Source organism: Morone saxatilis, unplaced genomic scaffold (genome assembly GCF_004916995.1).
Source record: "Morone saxatilis isolate NCDOM2014 unplaced genomic scaffold, NCSU_SB_2.0 Contig14, whole genome shotgun sequence".
In the NCBI taxonomy this organism is placed as follows: Eukaryota; Metazoa; Chordata; class Actinopteri; family Moronidae; genus Morone; species Morone saxatilis.
The window spans coordinates 18,041,639-18,055,210 of NW_023339696.1; the positions used below are offsets into that span (position 1 = coordinate 18,041,639).

General features: G+C 40.5%; 3 protein-coding genes across 3 annotated transcripts in view; 1 reads left to right on the forward strand and 2 right to left on the reverse strand.

Annotated features, from left to right (window-relative positions):
* The window catches only part of LOC118323198 (perforin-1-like), a 4,171-nt gene extending 1,105 nt beyond the window's left edge, over positions 1–3,066 (forward strand). The window contains 6 exon segments of the mRNA XM_035655132.1: positions 621–743; positions 746–787; positions 790–1,055; positions 1,176–1,314; positions 1,421–1,632; positions 1,759–3,066. Coding sequence (XP_035511025.1) covers positions 621–743; positions 746–787; positions 790–1,055; positions 1,176–1,314; positions 1,421–1,632; positions 1,759–2,638 — 1,662 coding nt within the window. The 3' untranslated portion in view covers positions 2,639–3,066.
* A 238-nt stretch (positions 3,067–3,304) lies between these two features.
* Positions 3,305–8,458, reverse strand: LOC118323431 (glycine-rich cell wall structural protein 2). The gene is made up of 11 exons (XM_035655396.1): positions 8,197–8,458; positions 7,921–7,953; positions 7,769–7,804; positions 6,473–6,517; positions 5,982–6,023; positions 5,754–5,810; positions 5,214–5,288; positions 4,831–4,845; positions 4,477–4,515; positions 3,904–3,960; positions 3,305–3,660 (listed from the first exon to the last, which is right to left on the reverse strand). The coding sequence occupies exons 1-11, from the start codon at positions 8,264–8,266 to the stop codon at positions 3,656–3,658; spliced, it is 474 nt and encodes a 157-aa protein (XP_035511289.1). The 5' UTR covers positions 8,267–8,458; the 3' UTR covers positions 3,305–3,655.
* Positions 8,459–8,728: 270 nt separating this feature from the next.
* Positions 8,729–13,572, reverse strand: part of LOC118323200 (acanthoscurrin-2-like) — a 10,141-nt gene continuing 5,297 nt past the window's right edge. Inside the window, exons 7-9 of the mRNA XM_035655134.1 lie at positions 9,077–9,139; positions 8,920–8,967; positions 8,729–8,802 (exon numbers count right to left, since the gene is read on the reverse strand). Coding sequence (XP_035511027.1) covers positions 8,729–8,802; positions 8,920–8,967; positions 9,077–9,139 — 185 coding nt within the window. The remainder of the gene's footprint in view (positions 8,803–8,919; positions 8,968–9,076; positions 9,140–13,572) is intronic.

Sequence of the window (13,572 nt, forward strand, 5' to 3'; positions counted from 1 at the left end):
AAAAACGAGAAAGCTTGAGACATGAACTGAGAATATGGAAAACGAAGCAATAAAGAATTTATAAACTCGAGCACACTATGGATTTACACCAAGAATTGAACAACCTATATACTGGTTAACATCTTTTATTTTTTTATTTTGACTATAACATTCTATTAGTGGACAAGCGCAAAAAAAAAAAAATTTCCAAACAGAGAAAAACCAAGAGTCCTTAACTACTCAGAGCCCTTCAAAGTATCGAATGAGGTACGAATTATTAAAACCCTTTAACCCCTTAAGTTAACCACGACCGCGTCGTTGGTTATAGTGCTAATACCATCATCTTAGTTCACAATCTAAAATGTTTCTTTTTTCAGGATAAACCATTCAAGTTTGAAACTATGATGGTTGAACTGAAGATCTGCAATCTCACTATGAACAGAGCCATATATCTACTTTTCTTTTCCTGAACAGTTTGAAATCTATTCTGACGTCTTATTCGCTAATAAAGTCCTCTATCTGACATAGTCCTCCCTCGTAGTTGTTACATCTGAAAATCCGAAATCATTCTTCTGCTTCTAGCAGTATGGGTATCCTTTCTTCCCAAAACAGTGCCATGGAACGCAGAATTTGCATCACAGGATAGCCAATTTACGCCTGGGGAAGGCTTTGATATCACCAAAATGACACGTAAAGGGGCCTCTTTGCTCGCATTGACATGGAATCGTGGATCAACACGCAAGGACAAGAACATGCACCCCTGTGGCAGCACCACTATCTGGAGAACAAGAAGCAGAAGCCTCCCCTTCACACGTGGTGGACTGGAGGGCAACAGCACTCCTGCAGCATGAAACGTCGGCCAGTAAACTCCACCGATCCAGTGAGTCTCTGGTCAGCTCTAGCACCTCTTCTGTTGAAAATAACTGGAAGACCAACTTAAATTTTGAAGGAGGAGATAAAAGCGCCTCATTGATGCTAGCTGGTACCAATTCTAAATTGTCTGAATACTCCATGGAAAAAACTAAGAATGACAAGTTCAGCTTCACAAGCCACAGCATGTCCTGTGAGTACTACAGGTAAGAAGACGATGGCTGGGATGAAAGTTTTCTCTATACAGTCACCTAGCTCTAAAAATAAATACAATATCCTAATTCATTTGTTTCATATTGATCTGTATTTTGTCTCACTGGAAACAGCTACAGAGTGTCCGGCACTCCCAAGTTGCACAAAGAATTTCACAAAGCAGTGAAAGGGCTCCCGAAAATCTACAACCCTGAAAACAAGGGACGATTTTACAAACTGATTGACAACTTTGGCACCCATTACATCACCAAGGTGAACTAAGATTGTGAAAGCAAAGCGTAATTAATTAACAATTTGGCAAAATTATACAAAGTAACACATTTGCTTATGAGCTATTTGTTCAAATATATCATTCTAGGTGAAGATGGGAGGAAGTGTTCAATCTGTGACCAGCATCAGGCAGTGCCAGGCCAGCCTGCAGGGCCTCAGCGTGGAAGAGGTGCAGATGTGCCTGGAAGTTGAAGCCTCCGCTAGCATGAGAGTTACAATAGAAACTGAAGCAAAACACTGCCAGGCAGACATGAACAAGATGGAGAGTAAGACATCCTTCTCCAGCCTCTTCAACGACAGGTATAGAACATTTTCTGATCTATTTTGTCACATTTTCAATTAATGACTGAAATAATAATAATAATAATTAATAACTGAAAATTGTTAGTTCTTGAAATAGTTCTTAAGCAACTCTCTTCTCTATAGATTTACAGAAATAAAGGGGGGCCATACGACAGAGCCAGACCTTCTCTTTTCTGCTGACAAAGATCCATCGGCCTACAAGGAATGGCTGAACACATTACCACAGAACCCAGACATAGTCTCATATTCCCTGGATTCACTTCATGAATTGCTGCCTACTAACACCCCTGTCCGTAAGAACCTGCGCTCAGCCATTAGTCATTACATCCTGGAGAAAGGTCTGTGGAAGAACTGCAGTGAAAAATGTCAGGCCGGCATCAAGAGCGACCTGAAGGATTCCTGCGTCTGCCAATGCCACAATGACCCCGCTGTAAACAGAGACTGCTGCCCAACCCGTAAAGGCATGGCAGAAGTCACCATAACTGTACAACGGGCTTCTGGTCTTTGGGGAGACCACAGCACAGCCACCGATGGCTACGTGAAGGTGTCCTTCAATGGGGTAATGATCCAACGTTCTCCCGTCATTTACAACAACAACAACCCACACTGGGAAATGGTCGTCCCCCTGGGCTCCCGGGATTTGTCAACAGACAATAATGTGAGATTTGAAGTGTGGGATGAGGACAACAAGTGGGATGACGACCTGTTGGGACAATGTGAGACAGTCCTGTCTGCTGGAGTCAAGAAGGATCTCTGCAACCTGCAGCACGGCAAGCTGTTCTACAAATTGGAAGTGAAATGCGCTCCGAGTCTGAGTGGAGATAAATGCATGGACTATAAGCCTTCGCCTATGAATCAAAGTCTTAAGCCGCTGTATGTGTCCCGTCATGCCCACCCTATTCCAAAGGCATTCCTGTTACAGATGGGTGTGTTTGTGGACGAAAAAAGTCCACAGAGAAACCAGAGTCTTACTACTCAGAGCCCAAAGTATGATGAGATATAATACCCGTGTGTTTGGCTTTACTGAGACATGCATAGCGACATATAACCCTTCTGTAACTAACATTCCTCATTAAGTCTGCACTAAGCATAAAGGATTGTTTGGTAAAATGTATTATGTGTTGACAAAGCAGCTGCAGCTCAATTCTAGAAAATGTCGTACTGCCGACGTATTTGTATCATCTAGTGCCCATCATACTCCCTTGTCTTTCACGGGACAATACAGCACATCATATAAAGGTTCTTGTAGCCAAAATGTAAGTTTGATATAACATAGCTTTTTTATTATAAACTTATTTATGCCTTATTTTTCCACTTCTTTATTTGCAGATTCAAAAACATTGCAGATGATGTTGTGCAATCACTGTTGTAGCATTTTATCACCTATACGAACATTTATGTGTTTTATGTATGTTAATCTTACATGTTTGAATAAACGCATAATATCTAAACTGTTCTTCGATGTTTCATTGTATTACTTTTAGTTTTGATTTAAGTGTTCATGTTCTGTTCGTGTCAGTGTTACCCGACATGAGAAAGGAAGTGGTAAAACTTCCTGTGTACGGATGAGGCTTTGCTGACACTATTAAAGAGAACAGTGCATGTAGGTAAACATGATGTAAAGGGTTTTTACTCGGAAGCTTCTTTTCAGCATCATTTGACACATAATTTATTGGCTTCAAACAGTAAAATCATCATTTTATTATTCATTTTAAAACATACAGACAATTTTCTTGCACTTAACATCTATTTATGTTCATCAATCGCCACCAGGTTTTTTCAGTGTCGACAGAATAAGACTGGTAGGGCACTGCAAGGGTTTGGACCAACAAGACACACAGACATAAGTAGCAAATGTCCACTTACAGAGAAAGACAAAGGGGTTAAGAAAAATAAAACAAGACAAAACAGACATAACACAACAGGAAAAATGGGTTGAAACACATGAAAAGATTTAAAAACACATTACACTGAACACATTATGGAAATGATCCACTTGAAGAAGTCCAGGTCATTTGAATTAGCCTGGTTAAAGACAGAGACAGATGGGGAGGAGCACAAAGTTAATGAATCAGGAAATATTGCTGAATTTGATTGCTTGATGACAAACACAAGACAGAATGTATGCAACGTTAATGACATACAATAAACCGCAAAAATGTCCACCTTAACATATCATATTCAATCTATTTTTCTTTAAAAGTTTTCCCCATGGTGACATTTTATAAGGTTTTACGTGCACCAACTGTAAAATTCCTTCATTCTCACCTTTGTATCCATTTCCAAGGGCACCATTCACTCTGCCATATTTGCCAGCTTGCTCTCCTGTGAAAGGATAACGCAGTTCCATATGTTATAAATGAGTTCAGAAGGAAACTGCAGCAGTAAGAGAAAAGATGTTGACAGCTAAGCTAAACCTTGCAACAAAGGATTTTGACTTTTATTAGAGGACTCACAATGCAGGCTCCATACCCTTAAGTGGAAAAGAATCAATAATGTATGCAGTTGTACATTTTGTGTGCAATTTAAGTAGAAGTACATGGTCAGAGCATGTGGGGGAAAAAATTACGTGCGTGTAAAGAGTTTATTTTCCAAAAATAGATATACCTCATTTGTTTTAGTCAGGAAAAGAAATTGTGTGTGTGTTTGAAAGCACAGTAATGTTTAGACACTTGCAAAACCGCACTAAAGAAAGCTATTTTGTAACATAGCAAAGTTTGCGGTACACTATATGCTGTCACTTTAATATTATGCAAGAAGACATGCTAATAAAGGCACCAGAAACTGCAAAGTGAGTGGAAGTTGTTCATAAATGAGGAAGTCTGGGGGTTTCTTGCTTACCAAAGGCATCTTGAGTTGTTCCAAGCTGTGCAACATAACCTTATCGAACAAAAGAAAAGAAATAAAAATTTAAAAACACACCAGGACAAAAGACAAATACACAACATACATTTATGTGTTTTTGGACTTCAGGGGTAGCTGGAGTAATGTGTGCAGCTAAAGGGTACACTTTATTCTCAATTATGCAAGACATAGCGATACTAAAAATGCTTATTACTGTCATGCTCATGCAACCACCTCTGTGAAGTGAAATGCGATGTACTGGTGTGACGAAGGATACACAGAAGGGGTCTTGTGCATTGTGTGAGAGGATGTGTTGTTTGCTTGGGTGAGAGAGTGCATGGAAATTCCTACCTGTTTGCTGAGCTCCTGAAAAAGCACAAAATATGTTGTACTTTAATAAAGGTAACAAGATACAACACAATAACACACACAGCATTGAAGTATCTCATATCGCAGGACATAAATCTGCTGTCTGTTCCAGAATGCAAAAACACAGATGGGAAATAAAGCCTCCATGTTTATGGGGAATCTGAGGCTGACATTTTAAATCATTAATATTCCATGGTAAATTAATATTTTTTGCCATTTTAGTATTATTCTGTTTTCAACTTCACTGGGACTTAACTGGTTAAAAAATACTACCTCACTGCTTTAGAAAAACAGCCAAACCCCAGCCCATTTCTGTTACAAACAGTTTTTCACACTTCATAGCTCACGTAGCCTCTCAGTCTCACCGTATTTATTGAGGGTTTTGGCACCTTCAGCACCGAGCCCGAGCTGCTGAGCGCCATACGGGTAACCACCATCACCTAAGGAGATGACATACATGGAAATGTTGCAGTGAGGTTGTGATGATTTAACCGGATGGTTGAACAAAAAGTCAATGTTATGTGCCCTTCGTACCACGCAGGGCCTCAGGCTGGGGATGTTGATTTTATTTTCGTTATAGATTTATTTCACAGGTGCCATTTTGATATGAAATAGTAGGGTAAATACAGGCACCCTGACTCTGTTTGACCTATTAGTGTCATTGCTGACACCTGTGTTTTCCCCTACTATCTCATTTCTAACTGACTGCAGTGAAAAAGATAGATTGTCCCCTACAGCCTTTTGAGGCCCTTGAAACTACGATTGAGGACTCCACCAATAGACTGACATGACTACAGTTCAGCTTATATATATCATGTACCAACGACACACAGAAAATGTCCAGATAAATGACAATAACAAATAAGGTGGAGTCTATTATCATTATGTATACCTGCAGCTCTTACCTTCCAGTCCAGTAGGAATCACTGGAGCGTTACCATACGGAACCTGAGCAGCTCCTCCTGCAAGAAAAAACCGACGGTCAAACTGGCCCACATCTATTCTGTCTTTTTCTCTCATTTTTTCTGTAAACCAAGCTCTTTGCTAAGTATGACTCGCACATGGAAACCCACACTGACAGAAGCCTGACTAATAGTGCGACAGAAGGATGAGGTCATGTAAGCTCTGCTCACCATATTTGCCACCAGTTGATTCCAGTCCTGTACCAAGTGCTCCTGAAAGAAGATAAGAGGGGCTTCGGTAAAAAGCTTTCAAACTATATATATTCATACAGACCACTTATTGGTGATTAGGTTTTTTCCCTTCAGCTTGTCTGTTGGTTTGATACGATTTCTCAAAAGTAACAGATTTGACTGAAATGTGGAAGATGGATATTTGTAGCTGTAGCTTTTACGCAGCATTTGTGTGAAACTTCGCTGCTATATTATTAGATAATCAACTCATAAGTTACCGTGAACAAACCACTACACAACCTGCATCTGTGTGTGCTGGGAGGGGACAGTTGTTTGTTCACATCGTCTTTTCCACCTGTTTAATTGTAAATATATGAATCATCTTGTGCAGCCTTGGTGGAGGCCTTATTGTATCTCCCTGGGTTGGTATTTGTAACAGTGTATGGGCAGCCAGTGTCACACTGTTGCTGCTCCATCCATAAATGTCTTACCATACGCTCCCTGGACCTGTCCATATTGGCCTCCTGTGCTGAGGGCTAGGAAAATAAAAAATAAACACAAACATTTAGGTCAGACACAGTTAATCCGTTAACTGAGTCACACCTTTAGAAACAACTGTGTGAAAAAGCGTCTACAGGAGCAGGAAGTCAGAAACCACCAGATTAAACTGGTCAGCTTCTTTGAATTAGAGACAATAGCTACACCCAGTGGATAAAAGACCACACTGGTTGTTCAGCAGGGGAGGGTGTTTCCTTGACGGCCTCTTAGGCCCGGTTTCGACCTGGTATTAACATGCATCTTGGGTGATCCGATCCCAAAGTACAGCACCCAAGACACATTGAGCGTGCATTAAGATCTGTTCGCTCAGACCACATTCGGAGGTTGTCTGGGCTGCATGTGACCACATTCTTTGAGCAGTGTGTACGCAGTGTTTCCTGGGCCACACCGAAAGACCGCCTACACATTTGCCATCCTGTATAAACAAAACACTCTTGCAGGGCTCTCTGCCAAGATAAGAAGCAGATGTTTGTGAACAAAGCAACGTATATATAATGCTGTCTATGACAAATACTTAATCATTTGGGTCTTCTTGTAAATTTGTTGTACAGGGTGTTGGCATGAAGCCCAGCAGGAGAGATGCTCTTTTTCCCTGGTATTAAGTTCTGTCTTTGTCCCTTGTGATGTGAAAACATCAGATTTCCACACAGTTGGAGGAAGTAAAAGTGTGTGTCCTGCTCATATATTTCAGTTATAAAATCCTACAGCCACCACAGAGCGTCTCTCCTGCAGGGCTGCTGAAACAACATGATAAAACATGCAACTCTCAACTGAAAAATAGTTGAATCTTTTCTTATTGAACAGCCAGAAGGATAGTAATAATGGACATTGACTGACACAGCCCTATTAAGTGTGCGGCGGGAAAGTGAGAGCCGATCACAGATGGTCATTGAAGACACATTTTAATACCAGGTGTGAACTGACGTCCTTGGAGTTGTCCACTTGTGATTGGATCATCCAAAATGTGTGTTAATGGCAGATCTAAACAGGACCTTATTTTTTTAAAGCTGTCAAATGTCACAAGTTAAAGCATCTACGGGTTAGTGCCACCACCCTTATGGGTTTCAGCAGGTTATAACACCTCAAAATTGTTACCTTCATGCTTCCCTGCTTTGTTCTCAGCAACTTCAGCTAATTCTGAAGGGTAACCAAGCCCTGAAACATAGTTCTAATTAGCATTATAAGTTTCCCCTCTAACCTCCCTTCTTTTTATTTTGAATGAGACTCACCAGCCCCGTAACCATCACTGTAACCATTCCCATAACCTGTTGAGAGAAGGAGATATATGTCAAAACATTTAAAGAGCCATATTTACCTGTAAAAATCAAATTCAAAGTCGTGCTGTGTTTTTCTGACTACCTTGTACCAAATATATATATACCTGTAGACAAAGATTTTGCACCAGCATCTCCACCTACAGTGAGAAAGAGAAAGAAAGTCACACAACACACAGGATCAGTTATATCATCACTCCAGTCAGTGAAGGCTTTGATGCAGATTCCCTCTGACACCAAACAGAATGAAGAAAGATGCTCGGCCATTGCAGGCAGACAATTCACGTTTCAAGGTTTAAAGTTTTGGCTTTTAAATTTAAATCAATCAACCTTCTATAACTCGCATAGAATATGAATTCCTCTGTGCAAGAGTTTCCACTCACCATAGCCATTGCCTGCCATGGCACCCAGGTACCCTGTCGTTCCCTCACCATAGCCTGTAATAACACACATTCAAAACATATTGCATGGGACAAAGACTCACTACTTCTGGACTCTGACTGGACTGGTTTGTGAGTAATCCTTTGTTGGTGGTGGTATCATCTACCTTTTAAAAGCACTATCAATTATTCACCAGAAAGGAAAAGAAGATGCTGTGACCTTTAACGAAAGGAAGAACTCAAAGAGTTAAACAGCTAAAACAGCTATTTTCTTTCCAGGACGACTCACAAGCAAATGGTTTACAAGGCAAAGTAGGAGTAACAGCTGGTTTTATGCTGTGTGACACATGATCTTCGGTGTGTCCTCAGCTCCACTCACAGCCCGAACATTAAAATTCAGGTTGGGCAAATCCTGATTCTCTCACACAAGCTTCTACATTTGCATACGGTCAGTAGGTTTGTGGAGGTTAAGAATGAAAAATTTAGATTACAAACTGAGATTGAAAATGCTTCAGAAAGGGGACAGATGGTACAATTATTCCACAGCCTCACCAGTTGATATCCCTGCAACACCTTGGGGATACCCACCCTGTCCAAGAGCAGCAGCAGCTGAGATTTATTTTAGAGAGAGAGGGAGTTAGGAGTAAGGAGATGGTGCAAAGGGTATAAAATTAAAATGAAATTAAAACAAAGAAAAGAAAAGTGTATGAACATGTACGTCCTTACCTGCATGTTTGCCTGCTGCACCACCCAGGTATGCTCCCTGTCCCAAACCTGTAAGCAGTACACGGGAATCCTTTACCACAGGTGGTGTAAATCTACATTGACGATCTCTATCTGTTAGCGAGAATTGTTCTTGTATTGTGTCAGTGCCCAACATTACCTGCGCCATAGCCCCCAGCGCCCAGGTTTGCTCCCAGATAGTTTCCTGCTCCACCAATATAACCTGTGGAGGAGGTTAACATAAGCTCAACAAACATATCTGTAACTTTCTGTGGGCTACAGGGACATGATCGCTGATTTTCTAAATAAAACACTAGTGCCAACATTTATAGAAAGAAACATGAGTGTCGATCTCTCAGCACCATTAAATCAAATCATATTTTAAACACCTGATAAAACTGGGACACAATATCCTGCTTCATTCAGTTGCTTCCATATACAGAATATACAGACGCTGCTGTTAACAGGCTCTTAGACATGTGCAGCTGACAGTGGAACAAAAAAAAAAAAACACACACACAGCAGATTTCAACATCTTTGCCAGGGTTGGGCGGTTTTTAGCACCTTCTCCACTGGACACTGACTCTCCTGGATTGAATCCTAAAAAACACAACACCAGATGTTGAATCTTCTTTCAGCATCTTTTTTTGACGTCTACTGTAAGAGTTAAGCACTTATTTCTCCTTGTTATATGCACTGTCTTCTATGTATCTTATGTCTTGTTCTTTCCTTTGCATCTTCCTAAAAAAGCATATTGTAACTTTGGTAACCTAAAACACACTACACATATTATAGGACACACAGTAAGACACAGATATTGTTGGAGGTATTAGGTTTCCGCTGCAGGATCACTTTCTAGAAACACAAAATTGATTAAACTCAAGGGAACCCCAACAAACTGCATCAGATTGTACCTGTAGATATTAATCATGGACCAATAATCATAAAATAGATAGTGTGATATGAAGACAAAGAGATTAACCAACATAAGAACTCTGATCTAAACCTCTTTATCCTGAGCTGTGATTAATAGATCATCACTTAATCAATGCTATGAAGCAAATATGAGCCCTATATTGTGAATGATACAGAAATGTGCCATTGTTTTTGGCACTGGGACTGTATCTCAAGGTAAAATAATAAAAAGAAACATGGCATAGGAGATATAAAAGTGCATTAAAATATGTTTTGTGAGATATAAATGTCTCTCAGTATCATAGATCACTACTTCTAGCACTCAAAGGTCTAGACAGCTAATTCAGTACAAGGCCACACCCATCCTGTTACTGAGAAGCATACAAATTTTACAACAGGGAGAAAAATGCTCCTCCTCCTGCTTTGGCTTGTTTGGGAGCCGTGAGACTCAACTATACAATCTAAGATCAGTAACAGAGGCTGGAAAGAGTTCAGTATTTATTCTCAGTTGGTTTGTTACCACAGAGAGATTTCCCGAGAGAGGAAGCAGGTGTCTTCCATTGCTCTTAACAGCTGAGGACCCTGAAGCACCTACACCAACAACAGAGTCCAACAATATTCAATAACAATAATCTATTTTATGCCTTAAATCAGAAAGATTTGTGCATTTTTTCAGCTTGCTTAGGCGTGGCAGATTATCGTTTTAATCATCTATTTCTGATTTATATAATACTAACACACAAGGACACTCAGGTGACACTTTACTATTGGCTAACTCTCCATTCAGAGTTATTCCCCCTAGATCATAGACGATACACCAGGAAACCATCTCATAAGGTATCTCAGAAGCTTAAGTCTCACAGTAATTAAGGCTTGATGATGGCTATGATTCTTCATCCATGCAAAGGTAAAATTATACAAGGACACCGCTCAGCATGTTCAGGCTAATGGTTTTACTATTTTTAGAACTACTGGTCACACCAGCTGCTGGCCCATTATCTAGAGACTACAACGACTATCACAAAGCCGGATGAGCGCTGTTTATTATAATATCCTGAAACCCACAACAATAATTACTGGCTGTTATGTGTCACTGATCACAGCTTACAAACTCTTCGAAATACAGACAATCCATAGGTCAAGCTTCCAGCAGTATACTGTAGGTTAGGGCTCCAAATGACCCCGAATTCTGCTTTGTCCCGACGTAACAACCATTGTCCCAAATTGAAATATATAAATAAATGTATAAGTACTTTCCAGTGTTGTAACTTTTGTTTTTTATGCTTTACTAGAAGATGTATGTTTTGTAAAATAGAGATGTCCTTTAATCCCAAGTGGGATGGGCCAGATGTTAAGCACGACACAGACCGAAAGCTAAACTAAACTCCAGACAAGGCCAAAAGAACAACAGCACCACAAACCAAAGAGACATGCAGACAGACTTCAATAAACAAAAAGAGTATGACAAACCACTGAAAAAAGGGCATGGAAGCAGCTGTGTAATGCGGTATTGCTATCTGTTTATCAGATAAGTTACTCAGATACAGACTGCACAACTATCAAACAACTAGCACAAACAGGTGGATGATGAAATAGATTTGTAGAAACTTTAGAAAGACAACAGTCACCTGAAAAATTGTTATTTACTATAGAACTGAGCTGGGGAAATACAGAAACAAATTAAAATTAACTGTATTTCATTGTAATAAAGCATTTGTCATAGTGTCAAGTGTCATAGAAAGTGGAATTTAGGAGAAAAATATAGCGTGAATCTCAAGAATGAGACAAAAAGACATTGTTATGGTGTATAAGGACTTGCTCTTACTTGTTGCTTGGGTATTCCTCCCAGTCTGTCCTGGGATACTGAGAGATTTTGACTTTGTGACTTCACGTTCAGCATTGGAAAGGTGTTTTGCTTCCTGACCATCAGCATTTAAGCCTTTAGCTTCCTGCCCTTCTACTGCGGCGCTGCCTAAACTTTGGGTTCCACTTGCTCCTGGAATTAGTGGTCCATAGCTCCCCCCTCCTTGTACTTGAAGATTTACAGAACTGCGACTATGATTTTCTACAGAAACAGTCCCACGGATTCCAGGCCTATTTGCATCTGTGGCCACAGGCCCAAGGTCTTTGACACCTTGCCCGTCTGCTACAGCAGAGAAATAGTTCCTGGTTCCCAGTGGAAGAGAGAATATATTGCTTCTGGCATCCGGCGTTTGTGAGAGAGGCAGTCGATAGGTTCTCTCCTCTTGTGCTTGTGGAGCTGCATGTCCAAGATGTTTACTGTCCTTATCGTCATGAGGCTGGGGCACTAAACTCTGCCTCCTCTGCGTTTCTGAACCCAAAAGCTCATGGCGATTAATTTCCAACAAACGTGACAAATCACTATCACTGGATCCACAGTTTCGGCCTCGCTGATTTTGTTGGCTAGATGAATCATAGTGTCTTGCACTCTGTACCTGAGAAGAAGCAGAACCCAGACTTCTGATGTTGTCTTTATCAAGAGGCAGTTGCTGTGCAGTGGCAAGTGTGGCTCCGTGGCTTGCTACAGCCCTTCTTTCTGAGATCATAGGCTCATAACTTTGTCCTCCTTGTGCTTGTGAAACAACCAGACCTTTAGTCTGTTTATCAAGGGGTGTCAGAGGTCCAAGACTTGGTGCCCTAACTGCTGGATCAAGGCTTTTGACCTCTCTCCCAGGTGGCAGTAAAGGTCTAAAACCAGTTTCTGCCTGTAATTCAGGAGCAGGGAGACCAAGTACATCGGTTCTCCTCATGCTGGGTATTTCAGGTCCAAGAGTTCTCTCTCTTTTTCCATACGACGGACCCAGTGCTCTACTCTTTTCTCTCTTCAGATCTTGAACAGCTTGGCCCAGATTGGCCATCTTAGGTCCACCCAAATCAGCTGTAGACACACCTGGCAGAGAAATATCATCATGCATTCACGAGTTCTTTCACGGTGTCACGGTTCTTTGTAGTGTCCAGTGGCAAGAATATTGATGATGTGTGTATCAGAGCATTCAGTGCAATATAACACATCATCCATGGAGTAATCAATACTCAAATGGAGACAAGACAAAATCCATTATGGCCGTAAATGTGTCCAATTTCAAAGGACAGAATCGTCACCATAATTAGGAAGTGAGACAACAAAAAACAACACACAACTAAAGCCACACTTTGGAAGAAGACACGTAGTATTTCTCATTGAGTCAGTGACATCAACACTTAAAGCATGACATGACAACAAAATGTTGCCATCCCAAATTGTTGAAATGCCATAAAACACACCACAAGGCAAAGACACCATCTGACTCACAGCATCAGTGTGTGACAAAGACAGCTGATAAACAAAGCTTTAGTAAAACTGATGGCAGACATGAAAGCAGAAACCTACAGGACACAGAAACTGTTTCAAAAGTGAAAAAAATATTTCCCAGTAGATTGAAATAATTCCACTTTTACAGCGCAGTTTCACTCAGAGATACATTTGCATGCAAACTATAACCCAGTTACTGCGAACAGCAACCACAGCTGAGACCGGAATAGATTTGAACTTGAAAGCCACCAAACCAGACAAAATGCGTGTGAATAATCTGTTGTGGTGCCTAAATAGATTTTAAAAAAGTGATCCAAATTCTAAGTAAGACTCTTTAAAAATTGACTACAAACTTAATGGAGCAAAATACAGCTTCCACCATTATGATTATAATATCCAATTATTAATCCATCATAGACAATGATCAG